Below are 18,449 nucleotides of genomic sequence, written 5' to 3'. Positions count from 1 at the left end.
TGCAATGCTAGAGAATGAGAAAATGTATTTATTGATGTAAACAGTGTCAGGGGGGAAGATGTGTTCCCTTTGTCACAATCATTGAGTATAGTATGGCCCTCTAGTGCTGATGCAAGTAGTCAACCATTTTGGCAACTAATCAATACCATTGATCTCCTCTAAGAATTATTCAACCAGCCCTGAGTCAGAGCTCACGTGTGTAACCACTGGATCTGTCCCCAGTGTCCCAGGCTCCATTAGAACCCACAGTATATTTTGGAATGGACCACTCAAGCTTCACACAAATATCTGGTGAATACAACGGATGGTAAAACCAACCCAATTCCCTCCAAAATCCTGTTGTGATGGCAACGCTTATCAGTCAAAGACAACAATGGCAGCCCAACACACACCCAGGGTAAAGATAAATGTAGCTGGGGCAAACCTCTTGTGCCATAAGAATGAGGCGTTCCCTCCCAAATAGAGATAACAGTATAAATAACCTAAAAGATGGGGCGAAGAAACAGAACAGAATGGCTATATGAATCCTCCTGCCCCACATTTTTAATACATAACTAAACTTGGAATCCTATTGAGCAGGGATGAAAAAGAGCCTTAGCGTGCTAGCAATGCGTCGCGGAGCCGCATCAGATTGGAAGTGAATGGGAGAGCTGGGGGATTAAAGCCAATGCTGCAGAATAGAGGACAGAGGCAGGCACAGTGGCAGGGAAGAGGTTATACTGTTACCACCACAGCTGTACCACTAGCTAGGCTCACATACAGTACGTACTGTAGTCTACTGTACTGTAAGCTATTTCAGCCTTTATAAATTCATTGCCAATCAGGGCTGGAGAGTGCTGAATCAATGGAGACTTCAAAGCCACTGTAAGACGCTGAATTAATGGACTTGTAATTTGTGCCATTGAGGAGCGGGGAGTTCATTTCAGTACTGTCACAGGAGACCACTGAGAGGGAACGGTTCACTGGGTAAACAATGATGCTGACACTGGGCCATGTACATATACATACATTGCATGCAAGAGAATACAATGACATACATGTACAGGGTTAGGGCAGTACAGTATGTCACCCAATCAGCCCCCTCTCTATACCTCCTTCCTATGCTGCATCCAGCCTTGAGACACTGCTGTATCATACAGCTAGGTCGTATAAATTAGTAGATACACTTGAATCACTCCTAAGTCTTCATATTATGCCCCAGTACCTTTTCACAGTTCATATCACCATGTCTTTAGACAGAAAAAAGACTGTGGCTCACTGCACTTTTACAATGTAGCCTTTGCATGTGTAAATGGGCAACCACTGTACTGAATGTACCTTACACAGTCTCCTGCACTCATCTAGTGCTTTTTCAAATAGGAAATTAAGGAACAAAGGATTTTCCTGGTTCTATTAAAGATTAAAGCCAGACGACTGGGGTCATTTCAACTACATATATGTGTTGACTGACCCCAGCTTAAACCCACTCGCAACATCTGCCTCTTGCACAAGAGAGCTACACACACACACACACATGCACAGACACACGCAAACATGCACACACATGCACGTACATACGCATGTACAGATACTCAGAACTGTGGCTCTCAGCACTTGGCATCTCCTTATATGTGTCCCGATTTGTCTCTTTGCGCTTAGATTGTGTCCCTGCCCTTGCTGTATAATTAAATATTAAGACTAAGTAACATAGGAACCTAATGGATGATTACTTGAGCAGACAGATTTCCTGTCGCACAGGCCTGTGTGCTTAAAATACCAGCAGAATGAACTCTGTCGCAGCGATGCTAATGTTGCAATTAAAATGCCTTCCTTTGAGCCACAGGGAACACACAGAGCCATTGAAAACAGAGGATTGCTTCACAATGTTCTCACAGCAAATACTCCTCTGACACTTATTTTCTTCAAACTATTGTCTAATTGTTTAGAACGTAGCGTGTGTTGCTATTTGTGTGCTGGAAGTTTGTGTGTGAGTTTATTAGTATGCATGTGTGTATGATAATGCTTAATTCAAATCCATACATCTTGAGATCCTCTTCCCTCCATCTCCCTTCTTCCCTCCCTGTCCCCTCCTCGTGTGGAGGCAACAGAGCTGAAAATACATCTCTGCAATTCACAACAGCAGGAGACAGGCCCGTCAGCGGGGGAGGGAAGGGGGAGACTGGGGAGGCGGGGACCCCACGGTCATATCTGTCTCTGATAAAGACCCCCCATAACGCTGCCTGGCCCTGGGCAAGCCACAGCCTGCCTCACCCTCCCTGCCTCTTCTCTCCCTCCCTCTCCTCTCCAGTCACATTCCCTCCCTCCTCCTTTCCTCTCCCAACACACTCCCTCCTTTCCCCTAATCTCCAGTAATTCTCCCTTACTCCTCTCCTAAACTGCCTCCTTTCCTCTCCCACATTCCTTCCTCCTCCACTGCCCTCAGTAACTACACTTAGTTACCCTAAAAGCAACGTGAGGATGAGGATTGTATCATCATAATCATCATGCAATATAGTTCCCGATTTTTCTTTACAATATCGATATAGCTCTGTCTGTAAGCTACAGCTGTTAATGTATCAGTATGTCAAAGTTACCCAGCCCTTCTACATCAGTGAGAGCTCAGTGAATCAAAGGCTAGAGCAGTCTTTATCTTAGCTTGTCGAGTGCCTTAAGCCTTCGCCCTAATAACAATCTTAGTCCTGTCAGATTTAGCAGCTTTATCTGACATCAAACATTCACCCAACTATAATCACTACACCAGGGACACACCCATATCCCTCTGGACTCATATAGACAAGGCTTTAATTGTCTCTTGCAGATCTGCAAAAAAAGTGTAGTCAGAACCAAGGTTAATATTCCTAATTTGGTATTTTAAAGCTAATATTGGCATAACTATTTGGCAATTCTATTGGAAAAAATGGCATTGATAAAGCAAAGGTCAACCAGAAACATGGTAACCAAGGTACAACACAATAACCCACTCAAGAAGCCAGCATGTATAGAAGAATAAACTCTACAGCAGGGTGTCAATCTTATTCCATGGAGGGCCAAGTGTCTGCTAGTTTTTGGTTAAACCTTCCAATTAATACCTACACAACTATGTGAGGGGAGTTCTTTACTAAACAGTGACCTTCATTCCTCAATCAAGTGCAAGGGAGGGGCGAAAACCAGCAGGCACACAGACCTCTATGGAATGAGTTTGACACGTGTGCTCTACAGGGTGATTTCTCATGAGAGCCCAGCAGCTTGCTATGCTTGTTTGAGGGCATTTGTTAAGACTAGGCCTGGGCAGCTCTTGTCCTCAGGGCCCTGATTGGTGTCACACTTTTTCCCCAGCCCCTAAGGACTGGAATTGCCCAGGCCTGTGTTAAACAAAGGTTTCATGTAAAATGCAACAAGCCGTGAACTACAAAGACCGCCAGCCAGTGTGGTGGTGCGTGTCCGCCAGACAAGACCAGGCCCAGCCAGATGAGTGGAAATTTAACCAGCTCTCTCTCTTTCAAGTTCCTAGAACATTGAAGGGCAACTCCAGTCCTTGGGGGCCAGAATGGTGTCACTGTTTCAGTTTCCACTAGATAGCACTCCCACAAAGTCAAAATGGTCAATACCATAAAAATGTATGAAAACAAAAATGTAATTTAAGGTTAGGCATAAGGTTAACAGTGTGATTAAGGTTAAGGTTAGGTTTAAAATCAAATTTTAAGAAGATACATTTTTGAAACAGGCAGAGTTTATGACTTTGCCACTTGTAACTAGTGACGGTCCACTTTTTCCCCATCCCAAGCAAACACAGCTGATTAAGCTAATTGCATTTTAAATGGCCGATCATGATTAGTAGATTATTGGAGTCAGGTGTGTTAGCTGGGGCTAGGGAGAGTGTGACACCAATCAGGCCCCCGACGTACCCGGCTCCATGAGGGGCTAAAGGGGGCTTAGCCCCCTCAGTTGAAACTTCTGCCCCCCCAGTTTTAGTTTTATGTCTTACTTAGATCACGCTATACCACAATAAGCATAAAGTTAAAATGCAGAAACTCTGAGATCACTGATTGCTTTTGAAGTGACAGGTTGGTGCGAAATACGTAGCATATATCTTCTGTAAAATAGGGGCTTTCTAGCAGTCGTAGGGAGGCAGGAGGCAGGCAGGTAGAGGTGCAAATGAGTGTTGGATTTATTTACACATAGTTGGTGTTTCAAAGATGACGATGATATTTACAAATATACATACACTACCGTTCAAAAGTTTGGGGTCACTTAGAAATGTTCTTGCACATTTTTTGCCCATTAAAATAACATCAAATTAAAACGACAGTCTCAATGTCAACAGTGAAGAGGCTACTCCGGGATGCTGGCCATCTAGGCAGAGTTCCTCTGTCCAGTGTCTGTGCTCTTTTGCCCATCTTAATCTTTTATTTTTATTTGCAACTCTGCCTAGAATGCCAGAATCCCGAAGTCAGCCTCTTCACTGTTGACTGAGACTGGTGTTTTGCGGGTACTATTTGATGAAGCTGCCAGTTAAGGACCTGTGAGCCGTCTGTTTCTCAAACTAGACACTCTATTCTGGTTAGAGACAGTTTGTGCTCTTCTGTGAAGGGAGTAGTACACAGCGTTGTATAAGATCTTCAGTTTGGCAATTTCTCACATGGAATAGCCATTATTTCTCAGAACAAGAATAAACTGACGAGTTTCAGAAGAAAGTTCTTTGTTTCTGGACATTTTGAGCCTGTAATCGAACCCACGAATGCTGATGCTCCAGATACCCAACTAGTCTAAAGAAGACAAGTTTTATTGCTTTAATCAGAACAACAGTTTTCAGCTGTGCTAACATAATTGCTAAAGGGTTTTCTAATGATCAATTAGCCTTTTAAAATGATAAACTTCGATTAGCTAACACAACATGCCATCGGAACACCGGAGTTATGGTCGCTGATGTCACGTTCTGACCTTTATTTCCTTTGTTTTGTCATTATTTAGTATGGTCAGGGCGTGAGTTGGGGTGGGCAGTCTATGTTTGTTTTTCTATGATTTTGGGATTTCTATGTTTCGGCCTAGTATGGTTCTCAATCAGAGGCAGGTGTCATTAGTTGTCTCTGATTGAGAATCATACTTAGGTACCCTGGGTTTCACTGTTTGTTTGTGGGTGATTGACTATGTTAGTTGCTTGTGTCAGCACAGTTCTTAGGATAGCTTCACGGTCGTTATTTGTTTATTTGGTTTTGTACAGTTTACTTTGTGTTTTTTGTCGTCATCTATTAAATGATGCATTCACACCACGCTGCGCTTTGGTCCGCTTCTTACGACGATCGTGACAGCTGATAATTGGCCTCTGTACACCTATGTAGATATTCCCTTAAAAAATCTGCTGTTTCCAGCTAAAATAGTAATTTACAACACTAACAATGTCTACACTGTATTTCTGATCAATTTTGTTTTTTTAAATGGACCAAAATTTTGCTTTTCACTCTCCAGCTCCCCATCACATGAATTCTGATCACCTGTTCACACACCTGTATGTGATTATCACACACTAGTTCTGTTCTTTGCACCCCATCATTGTGATGTATTGCTTGTTCGGTGACACACTTCTATTTGGAGGTCTGTTTGTCCCATAATTTACTCCTCCCATGTATGATAGTTGTTGCCTGTCTCACTAACGAAACCTTTTGCCTTTTCCCTGCCTGTTCTTTAGCCTAAAGGATTTCCTGTTATCAACCTATTGCCTGATCTTCCGGACAACGTTACTAGCCTTTTCCCTGCCTGTACTGTTGCCTTTTGGACCCCCTGTGTATGACTTTCTACCTGCCCCTGGACCCAGCTACTTGCCTCCTCCTGTGGTCCTTTACAATAAACCCCTGTTGCGCCCTGCACTTGAAACCCAAACTTTTGAACTGCAGTATATATATACAGTGGGGCAAAAAAGTATTTAGTCAGCCACCAATTGTGCAAGTTCTCCCACTTAAAAAGATGAGAGAGGCCTGTAATTTTCATCATAGGTACACTTCAACTATGACAGACAAAATGAGAAAAAAAATCCAGAAAAACGCATTGTAGGATTTTTAATGAATTTATTTGCAAATTATGGTGGAAAATAAGTATTTGGTCAATAACAAAAGTTTATCTCAATACTTTGTTATATACCCTTTGTTGGCAATGAAAGAGGTCAAATGTTTTGGGGCTGTGGCTGGGCAACACGGACTTTCAACTCCCTCCAAAGATTTTCTATGGGGTTGAGATCTGGAGACTGGCTAGGCCACTCCAGGACCTTGAAATGCTTCTTACGAAGCCACTCATTCGTTGCCCGGGCGGTGTGTTTGGGATCATTGTCATGCTGAAAGACCCAGCAACGTTTCATCTTCAATGTCCTTGCTGATGGAAGGAGGTTTTCACTCAAAATCTCACGATACATGGCCCCCTTCATTCTTTCCTTTACACGGATCAGTCGTCCTGGTCCCTTTGCAGAAATTGGTGGCTGACTAAATACTTTTTTGCCCCACTGTACATACAGTACCGATCAAAAGTTTGGACACACCTACTCATTCAAGGGTTTTTCTTTATTTTTACTATTTTCACAGCCTGGAGCTGTGTTGGGTCATTGTCCTGTTGAAAAACAAATGATAGTCCCACTAAGCGCAAACCAGATGGGATGGCATATCGCTGAAGAATGCTGTGGTAGCAATGTTGGTTAAGTGTGCCTTGAATTCTAAATAAAGCACTGAGTGTCACTAACAAAGCACCCCCCACACCATCACACCTCCTCCTCCATGCTTCACTGTGGGAACCACACATGCAGAGATCATACGTTCACCTACTCGGCGTCTCACAAAGACACGGTGGATGGAACCAAAAATCTCAAATTTGGACTCATCAGACCAAAGGACAGATTTCCACCGGTCTAATGTTCATTAACCGTGTTTCTTGGCCAAAGCAAGTCTCTTCTTATTATTGGTGTCCTTTAGTTGTGGTTTCTTTGCAGCAATGCGACCATGGAGGCCTGATTCACGCAGTCTCCTCTGAACAGTTGATGTTGAAATGTGTCTGTTACTTGAACTCTGTGAAGCATTTATTTGCGCTGCAATTTCTGAGGCTGGTAACTCTAATGAACTGCAGCAGAGGTAATTCTGGGTCTTCCTTTCCTGTGGCGATCCACATGAGAGCCAGTTTCATCATAGCGCTTCATAGCTTTTGCGCCTGCACATGGAGAAACTTTAAAAGTTGTTGAAATGGTCCGGATTGACTGACCTTCATGTCTAAAAGTAATGATGGACTGTTGTTTCTCTTTGCTTATTTGAGCTTTTCTTGCTATAATATGGACTTGGTCTTTTACTAAATAGCTATATCTTCTGTATACCACCCCTATACCTTGTCACAACACAACGGATTGGCTCAAATGCATTAAGAAGAAAAGATATTCCACAAAAGAACTTTTAACAAAGCACACCAGTTAATTGAAATGCATTCAAGGTGACTACCTCATGAAGCTGGTTGTGAAAATGCCAAGAGGGTGCAAAGCTGTCATCAAGGCAAAGGGTGGCAACTTTGAAGGATCTCAAATATAAAATACATTTTGATTTGTTTAACACTTATTTGGTTACTACATGATTCCATATGTGTTATTTCATTTTGATGTCTTCAATATTATTCTACAACGTAGAAAATAGTAAAAACCCTGGAATGAGTAACTAGGTGTGTCCAAACGTTTGACTGGCACTGTATATATATATTTGTAAATATCACTTTCATCTTTGAAACACCAATGCTGTGTAAATAAATCCAACACTCATTTGCACCTCTACCTGCCTGCCTCCTGCCTCCCTACGACTGCTAGAAAGCCCCTATTTTACAGCAGAGATAGGCTACAGATTTTGCGCCAACCTCTCAGAGTCTCTGCCTTTGAACTTTATTTTGATTGTGGTATAGCATGATACAGTGGCAAGATAAAGTCACAACAATAGACAACCATAGTGTGCTTAAACTAATAACATTCAAAATATTATATTTTTGTTGTCTATTTTGAATACATCATTTAAACATTGACAGTGTAGTTTGGAAAAAGTATGTGAACCCCTAGGCTAATGACTTCTCCAATCAATGAGATGAGATTGGAGATGTTGGTTAGAGCTGCCTTACCCTATAAAAAACACTCACTAAATTTGAAGTAAATAAACAACAGAATGGCTTCAACGGAAGAAAATACACCTTCTGAAGTGGCCCAGTCAGAGTCCTGACCTCAACCTGATTGAGATGCTGTGGCATGACCTCAAGTTAGCAGTTCACACCAGACATCCCAAGAATATTGCTGAACTGAAACAGTTTTGTAAAGAGGAATGGTCCAAAATTCCTCCTGACCATTGTACAGGTCTGATCGCAACTACAGATGTTTGGTTGAGGTTATTGCTGCCAATGCTAACCCCCCCAAAATGTTGCCCCCTTAGTCACTTCATCCTGTTGCCAGATCTGGCCCTCGAGGACTGGAGTTGCCCATCCCTGACCAAGAACAACCAGAGAACATTAGGAGCCCACCTCTCCAGTCCAATTTAACAGAGATTGGACTTGATTGAGCTGGACTTGTCTGCTTGTCAGGTGATTTCTACATTGTTTTGAGATGTTAGGCTAACTTGTAATAAGCCTGAGATGATTCCATGAATACTTCATGTAACTACATGCTATGGTTGTGCCAACTTTTATTAAAGACTGTGTTCATTATTGTTTGAAAGGGGTGCATCAGGGATAAAAAGATAATTCCGCTTTAGGGGAGTGTTTTTTAAAACAACCTAGTTCCTTTTGTCCGTAGAGACTCATGGGGGCAACCTGGGGTATGTTCTCTATAATTAGGTACTTGCAACCACAAAAAACTACACAAACAGAAACGAAAAAGGGCTGAGATATTGCAGTTACATGTAACTTTGGAAAAAATAATGTTATGAACCTCAATGAACAAATGTTGTAGGCCAATGATTGGTGAATTCCCTCCTGAAATGATTGGGTGATGGATGTGTCACTCACCATGATGAACCACGCCCCTCAGGCCATGGATAATGGGGTCCACTGCTGGGTTGTCCTTCAGTCCCACCTGAGAACAGGAGAGGAGAGAGGAGCAGGAGATACACGTTAGAGTCTGGAAAACATGTAAGACATTGTGTAACACCTCCTCTGATACTTCCACTCAAAGAGAGAAAATAGTAGTTGCAGAAAGAGAGGGCAGAGAGAGAGAGAGAGAGACAGAGAGGGGGAGAGAAAGAGACCATTTTCTGTAGAGACTGAGTCTTGGTGATGGAAAAACAGAATAAATCAGAGGTCTTTTTGACCTGAGCTGGAGGAGCAATACACAGGACGTCAACTGACTCTATACATACGTGGGTCCTACAGCTACACACTAGGGCTAACTCCAAATAGTCGACTGGTCGATTGTTTGGTTGATAGGTTGTTGATAGGTTGTTGGTCGACCAATCATTTTTTAGGTCTAGCAGTAGAAAATATATACAGTACATATACAGTACCGGTCAAAAGTTTGGACACACCTACTCATTCCAGGGTTTTTCTTTATTTGTACTATTTTCAAAATTGGATAATAATAGTGAAGACATCAAAACTATGAAATAACACATACGGAATCATGTAGTAACCAAAACAATGTTAAACAAATCAAACAGCTTCATGAGGTAATCACCTGGAATGCATTTCAATTAACAGATGTGCCTTAAAAGTACATTTGTGGAATTTCTTTCCTTCTTAACCTTATTTGGTAAGATAACCTTATTTGGTAAAAGAAGATAACCTTATTTGGTAAAATACCAAGTCCTCAAATAAGCAAAGTGAAACGACAGTCCCATCATTACTTTAAGACATAAAGGTCAGTCAATCCAGAACATTTCAAGAATTTTTTAACTTTCAAAATTTTTTAAGTGCAGGTGCAAAAACCATCAAGTGCTATGATGAAACTGGCTCTCATGAGGTCCGCCACAGAAAAGGAAGACCCAGAGTTACCTCTGCTGCGTAGGATAAGTTCACTAAAGTTACCAACTTCAGAAATTGCAGCGCAAATAAATGCTTCACAGAGTTCAAGTAACAGACACATCGCAACATCAACTGTTCAGAGGAGACTGCGTGAATCAGGCCTTCATGGTCAAATTTCTGCAAAGAAACCACTACTAAAGAACACCAATAATAAGAAGACTCTTGCTTGGGCCTAAAAACACGAGCAATGGACATTAGACTGGTGGAAATCTGTCCTTTGTTCATGAGCCCAAATGTTTGACTTTTGGTTCCAACCACTGTGTCTATGTGAGACGCAGAGTAGGTGAATGGATGATCTCTGCATTTGTGGTTCCCACAGTGATGCACGGAGGAAGAGGTGTGATGGTGTGTGGGTGCTTTTCTGGTGACACTGTCTGTGATTTATTTAGAATTCATTTCACACTTAACTAACATTGCTACCACAGCATTCTGCAGTGATACACCATTAGTGGGACTATCATTGTTTTTCAACAGGACAATGACCCAGGAATATTTGACGAAGAAGGAGAGTGATGTAGTGCTGCATCAGATGACCTGGCCTCCACAATCACCCAACCTCAACTCAGTTGAGATAGTTTGGGATGAGTTGTACCACAGAGTGAACGAAAAGCAGCCAACAAGTGCTTAGCATATGTGCTGAACTCCTTCAAGACTGTTGGAAAAGCATTCCAGGTGAAGCTGGTTGAGAGAATGCCAAGAGTGGGCAAAGCTGTCATCAAGGCAAAGGGTGGCTATTTGAAGAATCTCAAATATAAAATATATTTTGATTTGTTTAACACTTTTTGGTTGCAATATGATTCCCTACATGTTATTTCATAGTTTTGATGTCTTCACTATTATTATACAATGTAGAAAATAGTCAAAATAAAGAAAAACTCTTGAATGAGTAGGTGTGTCCAAACCTTTGACCCGTAGTGTGTATATATATATATATATATATATATATATATATATATATATATATATATACACACACACACACTATATATTATTATAATTTTTTAAACCCCTTTTTCTTTCCAATTTTTGTGATATTCAATTGATAGTTACAGTCTTGTCCCATCGCTGCGACTCCTGTACGGACTCGGGAGAGGTGAAGGTCGAGAACAATGCGTCCTCTGAAACACGACCCTGCCAAGTTGCGCTGCTTCTTGACACACTGCTCGCTCAACCCAGATCGGAGGAAACACCATCTAACTGACGACTGTGTCAGGGTGCATGCACCCAGCCTACCACAGGAGTTGCTAGAAAGCGATGGGAGAAGGTCATTCCGGCCGGCCAAATCCTCCCATAACCTGGACGACCATGGGCCAATTGTGCGCTGCCTCATGGGTCTCCCGATCGTGGCCGGCTACGACACAACCCGGTCTCGAACCCGGATCTGTAGTGACGCCTATAGCACTGTGATGCAGTGCCTTAGACCGCTGCGACACTCGGGAGATGCTCTGCTTTTTTGACACCACATTCCAAAAAGCAAGTCCTGTAGGCTGTAGTTTTGTCTTATCTTGATTACAGTTGTGTGGTCGAGAACGGCAAAGAAAGATCGAGTTAAGCTACTTCTGTGGCCAAGAACAGAGTGGCACTTCTTGGTTTTCATTGTATTCAGAGGGCTAATATACTGTAAATACTCTGCATACCAATCTCTCTTGGCTAAGAGTTGAGGAGAGACTGACTGCATAACTACTTCTTTTTATAAGAAACATTAATGCATTAAGCTCTAACACACACACTTACCCCACCAGACAAGCCACCAGGTTTTTTTTCACAGTCCACAAATCCAGAACAAATTCAAGAAAGCGTATAGTATTATATAAAGCCATTATTGCATGGAACTCCGTTCCATCTCATATTGCTCAAATGAACAGCAAACCTGGTTTAAAAAAACAGATAAAGCAACACCTCACGGCACAACGCCTCTCCTCTATTTGACTTAGATAGTTTGTGTGTATGTATTGATATGTTGGCTACAGTATGTGTGCCTTTTTTAAACTGATGTAGTTCTGTCCTTGAGCTGTTTTTTCTATTAATGTTCGGTATTATGTCATGTTTCATGTTTTGTGTGTGACCCCAGGAAGAGTAGCTTCTGCTTTCGCAACAGATAATGGGGATCCTAATAAAATACCAAATACCAAATATTTCAGGCTCTTGTCATCTCCTGTCTGGACTACTGCAACTCGCTGTTGGCTGGGCTCCCCGCTTGTGCCATCAAACCCCTGCAACTTATCCAGATCGTTGCAGCCCCCCTGGTTTTCAACCTTCCCGAGATGTCCCATTTCACCACGCTCCTCCGCACACTCCACTGGCTTCCAGTCAAAGCTCGCATCCATTACAAGACCATGTAAATGTCAACGTTGTGAACAGAGTGCCGCATACTCAAAATCAAATCAAATTTGATTTGTCACGTGCCGAATACAACAGGTGTAGACTTTACCGTGAAATGCTTACTTACAAGCCCTTTAACCAACAATGTAGTTCAAGTTAAGAAAATATTGACTAAATAAACTAAATAAAAATGTTTTAATAAAAAGTAACACAATAAAATAGCAATAATGAAGCTATATACAGGGGGTGCCGGTACCGAGTCAATGTAGGGGGTACAGGTTGGTAGAGGTAGTGGCAGTGGGGTTATGGTATGGGCAGGCATAAGATATGGACAATGAACACAATTGCATTTTATCAATGGCAATTTGAATGCACAGTGATACCTTGATGACATCCTGAGGCCCATTGTCGTGCCATTCATTCGTCACCATCACCTCATGTTTCAGTATGATAATGCACGACCCCATGATCTGTACACAATTCCTTGAAGCTGAACATTTCCCAATTCTTCCATTACCTTCATACTCACCAGACATGTAACCTGTTGAGCATGTTAGGGATGCTCTGGATCGACGTGTACGACAGCATGTTCCAGTTCCTGACAATCTCCAGCAACTTTGCACAGCCATTGAAGTGGAGTGGGACAACATTCCGAAGACCATAATCAACAGCCTAATCAACTTTATGCAAAGGAGATGTATCTTGCTGCATGAGGCAAATGGAGGTCACACTAGATACTGACTGGTTTTCTGATCCCACCCCCCTTCCTTTTCATTAAGGTATCTATGACCAGCAGATCTGTATTCCCAGTAATGTGAAATCCATAGATTAGGACCAAATTAATTTACTTCATTTCACTGATTTCCTTATATGAACTGTAACTCGGTAATATCTTTGAAATTGTTGCATGTTGCGTTTATAGTGTAGTATTAATTGATTATATGTGTCCAAATTGTTCATGAGTTCCTAGTGGATAGACCATATGGTTCAAGAGAAAATTGTGAAATTAATGAAAAAAGCATCTAATCAACAATGGGATTTGACACCATGACACTGTCAACAAATGCATATTGCCATAGTAAAATAAATAAATGTCCGTAAAAAATATGTTGAAATCCTCATTTTAAACACCAATTGTATTCACTAAGTTGATGGTTTATAAAAAAAATAATAAACAATCCTTTTTAATTATTTCACATATTTTACATGTGATAAGGCCACACAGAGGGCCAAAGATAATTACAGACACCTGTGATAATCGGAATGACCCAAAAGCGTCACTAGATGTCTTGTGATAGATTACATAACATCCTTTAAAGATACACAAATTCTGGTAGTTTACTGGTAAACTTTTAAAGTTTCCAGTAATACGCCCTCCCTTTTCAACTGGGACAAAGCCTCACACTGAGCTTCAACACACTTCAATCAATGGCTTTCTTTCATTGTCTCCCTGCATTGAGAGACTAGGAAGACCCCTACTGTAGGACATCAATGTGAAGAGGATTAGAGAGTAACCACACAGTTTCTGGGGCAACCTTCACTGTTACCTTCCTTTCTTCTTAACCCTCCCATTGCACTCCTCTGTTGTTCAGTTACCCCCTGAGTCCAGGTCTATTCTTCAGCCACCTCTGTCACCACCTACTGTCTTCCTCTGTTCCTCTGTTCCCAGTCACCGTGTGAGGCATTGCACATCTACCACACTCCTTCGAGTTCTCTCCCACTGTCCCGCTATTTTTAAACACATCAAAGAAACGTGTTTCTGGTGGATGGCAGACCACAGAGAGTACTGAATGATTGTAGCAGCACTGGGGTTTTATTTAAGCAGAACCCTGCACCAAATCTTCCTACTTAAGATAGCCCTCTGTGAAGACAGACTGAGAGAGGAAGAGAGAGATGGCTTCAAAGATAGAGACAGGGGTGATAGGAGAAAAACAGATAGGGAGGGAGGCAGAGAGAGAGCGATGGAGAGCGTGACCAAGGGAATTATAGTTTCATTATTAATGATTGTCTGTTAAACCCACAGCTCTGTCCCATGTGAACCTCCTCCATGGGGTCACACACTGTGTTTGTCTCTGCATTGCCAGTACCACAGCACAGTCCCTCTCTTCTCCCCACACAGGCAGCCTGAGTCACCACACCACACTACAATGACACGGCAGAAAGATCAGGCCAATGCCATGTGACATCTCATCTCTTTATCATCCATCCAACAGCCCTGATCCTTTCTCCCTGACTTCTGTCGTGGCATTTTTCGGCTTTACCAAATGAGGAGAGTTAGAAACTTCACACACCAGTCAGAGATACTTAAACTTACTTACTTTTTTAATAAGAGCTTTGCAATAGCCCTTTTTGACTTTCAATGATGCGCTATCTCGAATGAACCATTGAAAAGTCCCAACAGAAAAGTACAAAGATCTTTTATAGCCAAGATACACCACCACATGACGAATCACAGATCTTAGGAACATCTTGTTTCTGAGGACAGTGACGTCGGAGGCAATCCATTCTTTAAGCTGAGAAATGTCCCTCTGTAACTAGGGCGACTGGTGTCACAGAGAGGAAGCAGAGACTAAGTGGCTATGCCATCCCGCTTCATCAACAACAACCCTGTCTCGAGTGCCAAAGCATAATCTACCTGTACACTACAGTAACAGGCCTCACCTCCTCCTCAATTTACCACTTCAACTAAGAAAAGGCTAAATGCAACTACAGCAAATTACATTGAATTAATTCTGATTCTCTGTTAAAAGCTGGAACTAATTCCTCCTCCAGTAGCAAGTACTCTGCTGAATTAGAAGCAGCACTGTAGGGTTTAGCACTGTTGGCATATAGTGTAATTAACTTCATTTGGAGGTAATTGATTTAGTGAGGAATGGAGAGTCACCTAAATAGAAGACAAAAAACTCCTTCATCAACACATTATTTCTATGGCTGCATCACATGTAAGACACTGCCTCTCCTTAATGTGCTGTACACCTTGGCTGAGTTGATCAGAAGTCAACTTCCTGTTACCATAGTAACGCATGCTCCAGTGAGTAGTAAGCCTCTGTGAGCGATGCTGGGTCTGGTCTGCTCTACTCACACGTGTGTTTATCTGAATGACCGTATGGTGAATCACTGAGCATGTGGACTGTAAATAAGCCAATAAAACTGTAATGATAGATGTTACTACTAAAATCTATTTCAATCAGGGGGCTGGGCACAGCACGAGAGTGGGCCGCAAAAGCAATGTAAGCCGCAGCCCTGAGCTCACACGGGCCGATAGGGCCAATTTGTCCTGTATGGCAACATACATCATTAAATTAATACATGCCACAGTGAGAGGAGAGCAATCTAATCACCACACACACACACACAACACCTCACGGATCAACTACTCCTTCCTATTTGACCAAGATAGTTTGTATGTATGTATTGATGTGTAGGCTACGTCAGCCTTTTTTAAATTGATGTAGTTCTGTCCTTGAGCTGTCCTTGTCTATTAATGTTCTGTATTATGACATGTTTCATGTTTTGTGTGGACCCCAGGAAGAAGATCTGCTGCAACAGCTAATGGGGGATCCTAATAAAACACCAAATACCAAACACACACACGCTGACTGAAACACACACACACACACACACACACACACACACACACACACACACACACACACACACACACACACACGCTGACTGAGACACCCACACACACACACACACAGAGAGAGATGTACACTGAGTGGAACACTTCCTAAAATTGAGTTGCATCCCCTTTTAACCTCAGAACAGCCTCAATTCGTCGGGGCATGGACTTCACAAGGTGTCGAAAGCGTTCCACAGGGATGTTGGCCCATGTTGACTCCAAAGCATTCCACAATTGTGCCAAGTTGGCTGGATGTCCTTTGGGTGGTGAACCATTCCTGATACACACGGGAAACTGTTGAGCGTGTAAAACCCAGCAGACTTGCAGTTCTTAACCAGTGCACCTGGCAACTACTACCAAACTCTGTTCAAAGGCACTTCAACCTTTGTCTTGCCCATTCACCCTCTGTATGACATACACACACAATCCATGTTTCAATTATCTCAAGACTTAAAAATACTTCTGTAACCTGTCTCCTCCCCTTCATCTACACTGCCTGAAGTGGATTTAATGAGTGACATCAATTAGGGATCATAACATTCACCTGGTCAGTCTATGTCATTGAAAGTTCATAATGTTTTGTATACTCAGCATATATACAGTACACACACATGAATATGACACTCCTTGAAGGGGTCACTTGATTGGTAAATTGCTGTAGTTGTTTTGTGAACTGATTTATTGTCTGTAATCAGGTTGCTATTAGCTAGTTGTTGTTTTTTAAGCGGCCTGATGGGGATGTGTAACTTGGCAGACAGAGGAGAGGAGCTTTATGGTCATCACCATAGAGGAATGCCTCACTTTTTAACAGGATACCTCTTCACGATAACCACCCCCGAGGGATACATCCACTCTCCAGGCCTACCAGATACTGGCTCTCTGACAATCAGTTTGGTGGTTCACTGAGTGTGTGTGTGTGGTTGCACGTGTTTATTACTGTGTGATCTCGTTCAGGGGTACACACACTCCTCTATAAAAGACAACGTTATGACTGCTATCTTCAGGGGTCTAGGGAAGTGTTCTGAAGCTGTGTGTGTGCCATTAAGGCTTTCCATTTCTCTGTGCTCTGTATTCCACATGTTAACACATGCCGTTTACACACGCCCACCCACGCAGGTGCAGGTTACTGTTTGAGAGAGGAGCAAGTGTTTGAGTTTGAGGAGATCAAAGATAGGGGGGGGGTGTTGCAGTGCTTGGTAGGAGAGACAGGGGGAGAGAGAGTGAGAGAGAGACAAAGGGAGAGGTTGAGAGAGAGATGGAGAGAGAGAGCAAGGGAGAGAAGGAGAGCAGGCAGACAGTCATTGTAATTCATTGGATGCAAGTAAAGATTGCCCAATCTGGACCTAAGAGGACTGGAGGATTATGCAAGCGTTGGTGTGCATGTGTTGGTGAGTGTGTATGTCTCTCGGTCTCATGTGTTGGTGAGTGTGTATGTCTCTCGGTCTCATGTGTTGGTGAGTGTGTATGTCTCTCGGTCTCATGTGTTGGTGAGTGTGTATGTCTCTCGGTCTCATGTGTTGGTGAGTGTGTATGTCTCTCGGTCTCATGTGTTGGTGAGTGTGTATGTCTCTCGGTCTCATGTGTTGGTGAGTGTGTATGTCTCTCGGTCTCATGTGTTGGTGAGTGTGTATGTCTCTCGGTCTCATGTGTTGGTGAGTGTGTATGTCTCTCGGTCTCATGTGTTGGTGAGTGTGTATGTCTCTCGGTCTCATGTGTTGGTGAGTGTGTATGTCTCTCGGTCTCATGTGTTGGTGAGTGTGTATGTCTCTCGGTCTCATGTGTTGGTGAGTGTGTATGTCTCTCGGTCTCATGTGTTGGTTGGTGTGTATGTCTCTCGGTGTGTGTAAGGGAGTATTAAAGGAAAGTTAATGGACCAAGTAAAAGCCCACTTACGCAATCAATGGCATCAAATTAACTTTTAATCCTGCCAATTCAGAGTCATGGAGTTGACAATGACCCCGCCCACTGCTAGCCCAACAGACCCACACACTCAGGCCAAACAACACTTATATCTCCACTTAAGACAATACAGAGCCAAGTCAGTCGCACAGATAAACACAGTGCTCAGGGACAACACAAGAAACACATTTATTTTCCAAGCGTATTAATGTGTTTCTTCCCCAGCAGTGATGGTAAAACAGTAATGTTGTGTTTCACTTCTGATATGTGCATTGATTTAGAGTGAGTCAATGTGTTGTTCCATGGGCCATATAGATTGCTATAAGGTCATATCAAAACCCTATGAGTGAGAAGCCAAAAATACAAGACAAATGTTCTCACCTGAAAGAAGACCGACATCACTGCAATGATCCTCTTCTGACGTATTGCAGCACTGAGGCTGTCAAAGTCATCCGAGTTATACATGTAGATCTGCATCTATTCGGGAGAACGAGAGAAAGACAGGGAGAGAGAACGAGAGAAAGACAGGGAGAGAGAATGAGAGAAAGACAGGGAGAGAGAATGAGAGAAGGACGGAGAGAGAACGAGATAAAGACAGTGAGAGAGAACGAGA

At 42.5% G+C, this 18,449-nt stretch overlaps 1 protein-coding gene across 1 annotated transcript in view; it reads right to left on the bottom strand.

The window, feature by feature from the left end:
• Nucleotides 1–18,449, bottom strand: part of LOC115142341 (receptor-type tyrosine-protein phosphatase gamma-like) — a 334,594-nt gene that overhangs the window by 61,720 nt on the left and 254,425 nt on the right. Inside the window, exons 5-6 of the mRNA XM_065001902.1 lie at nt 18,218–18,313; nt 8,980–9,046 (exon numbers count right to left, since the gene is read on the bottom strand). Coding sequence (XP_064857974.1) covers nt 8,980–9,046; nt 18,218–18,313 — 163 coding nt within the window. The remainder of the gene's footprint in view (nt 1–8,979; nt 9,047–18,217; nt 18,314–18,449) is intronic.

This window comes from Oncorhynchus nerka, linkage group LG15 (genome assembly GCF_034236695.1).
Source record: "Oncorhynchus nerka isolate Pitt River linkage group LG15, Oner_Uvic_2.0, whole genome shotgun sequence".
In the NCBI taxonomy this organism is placed as follows: Eukaryota; Metazoa; Chordata; class Actinopteri; order Salmoniformes; family Salmonidae; genus Oncorhynchus; species Oncorhynchus nerka.
Note: the sequence above shows the minus strand (reverse complement) of the source record. Positions and strands in the feature narration are given on the sequence as shown.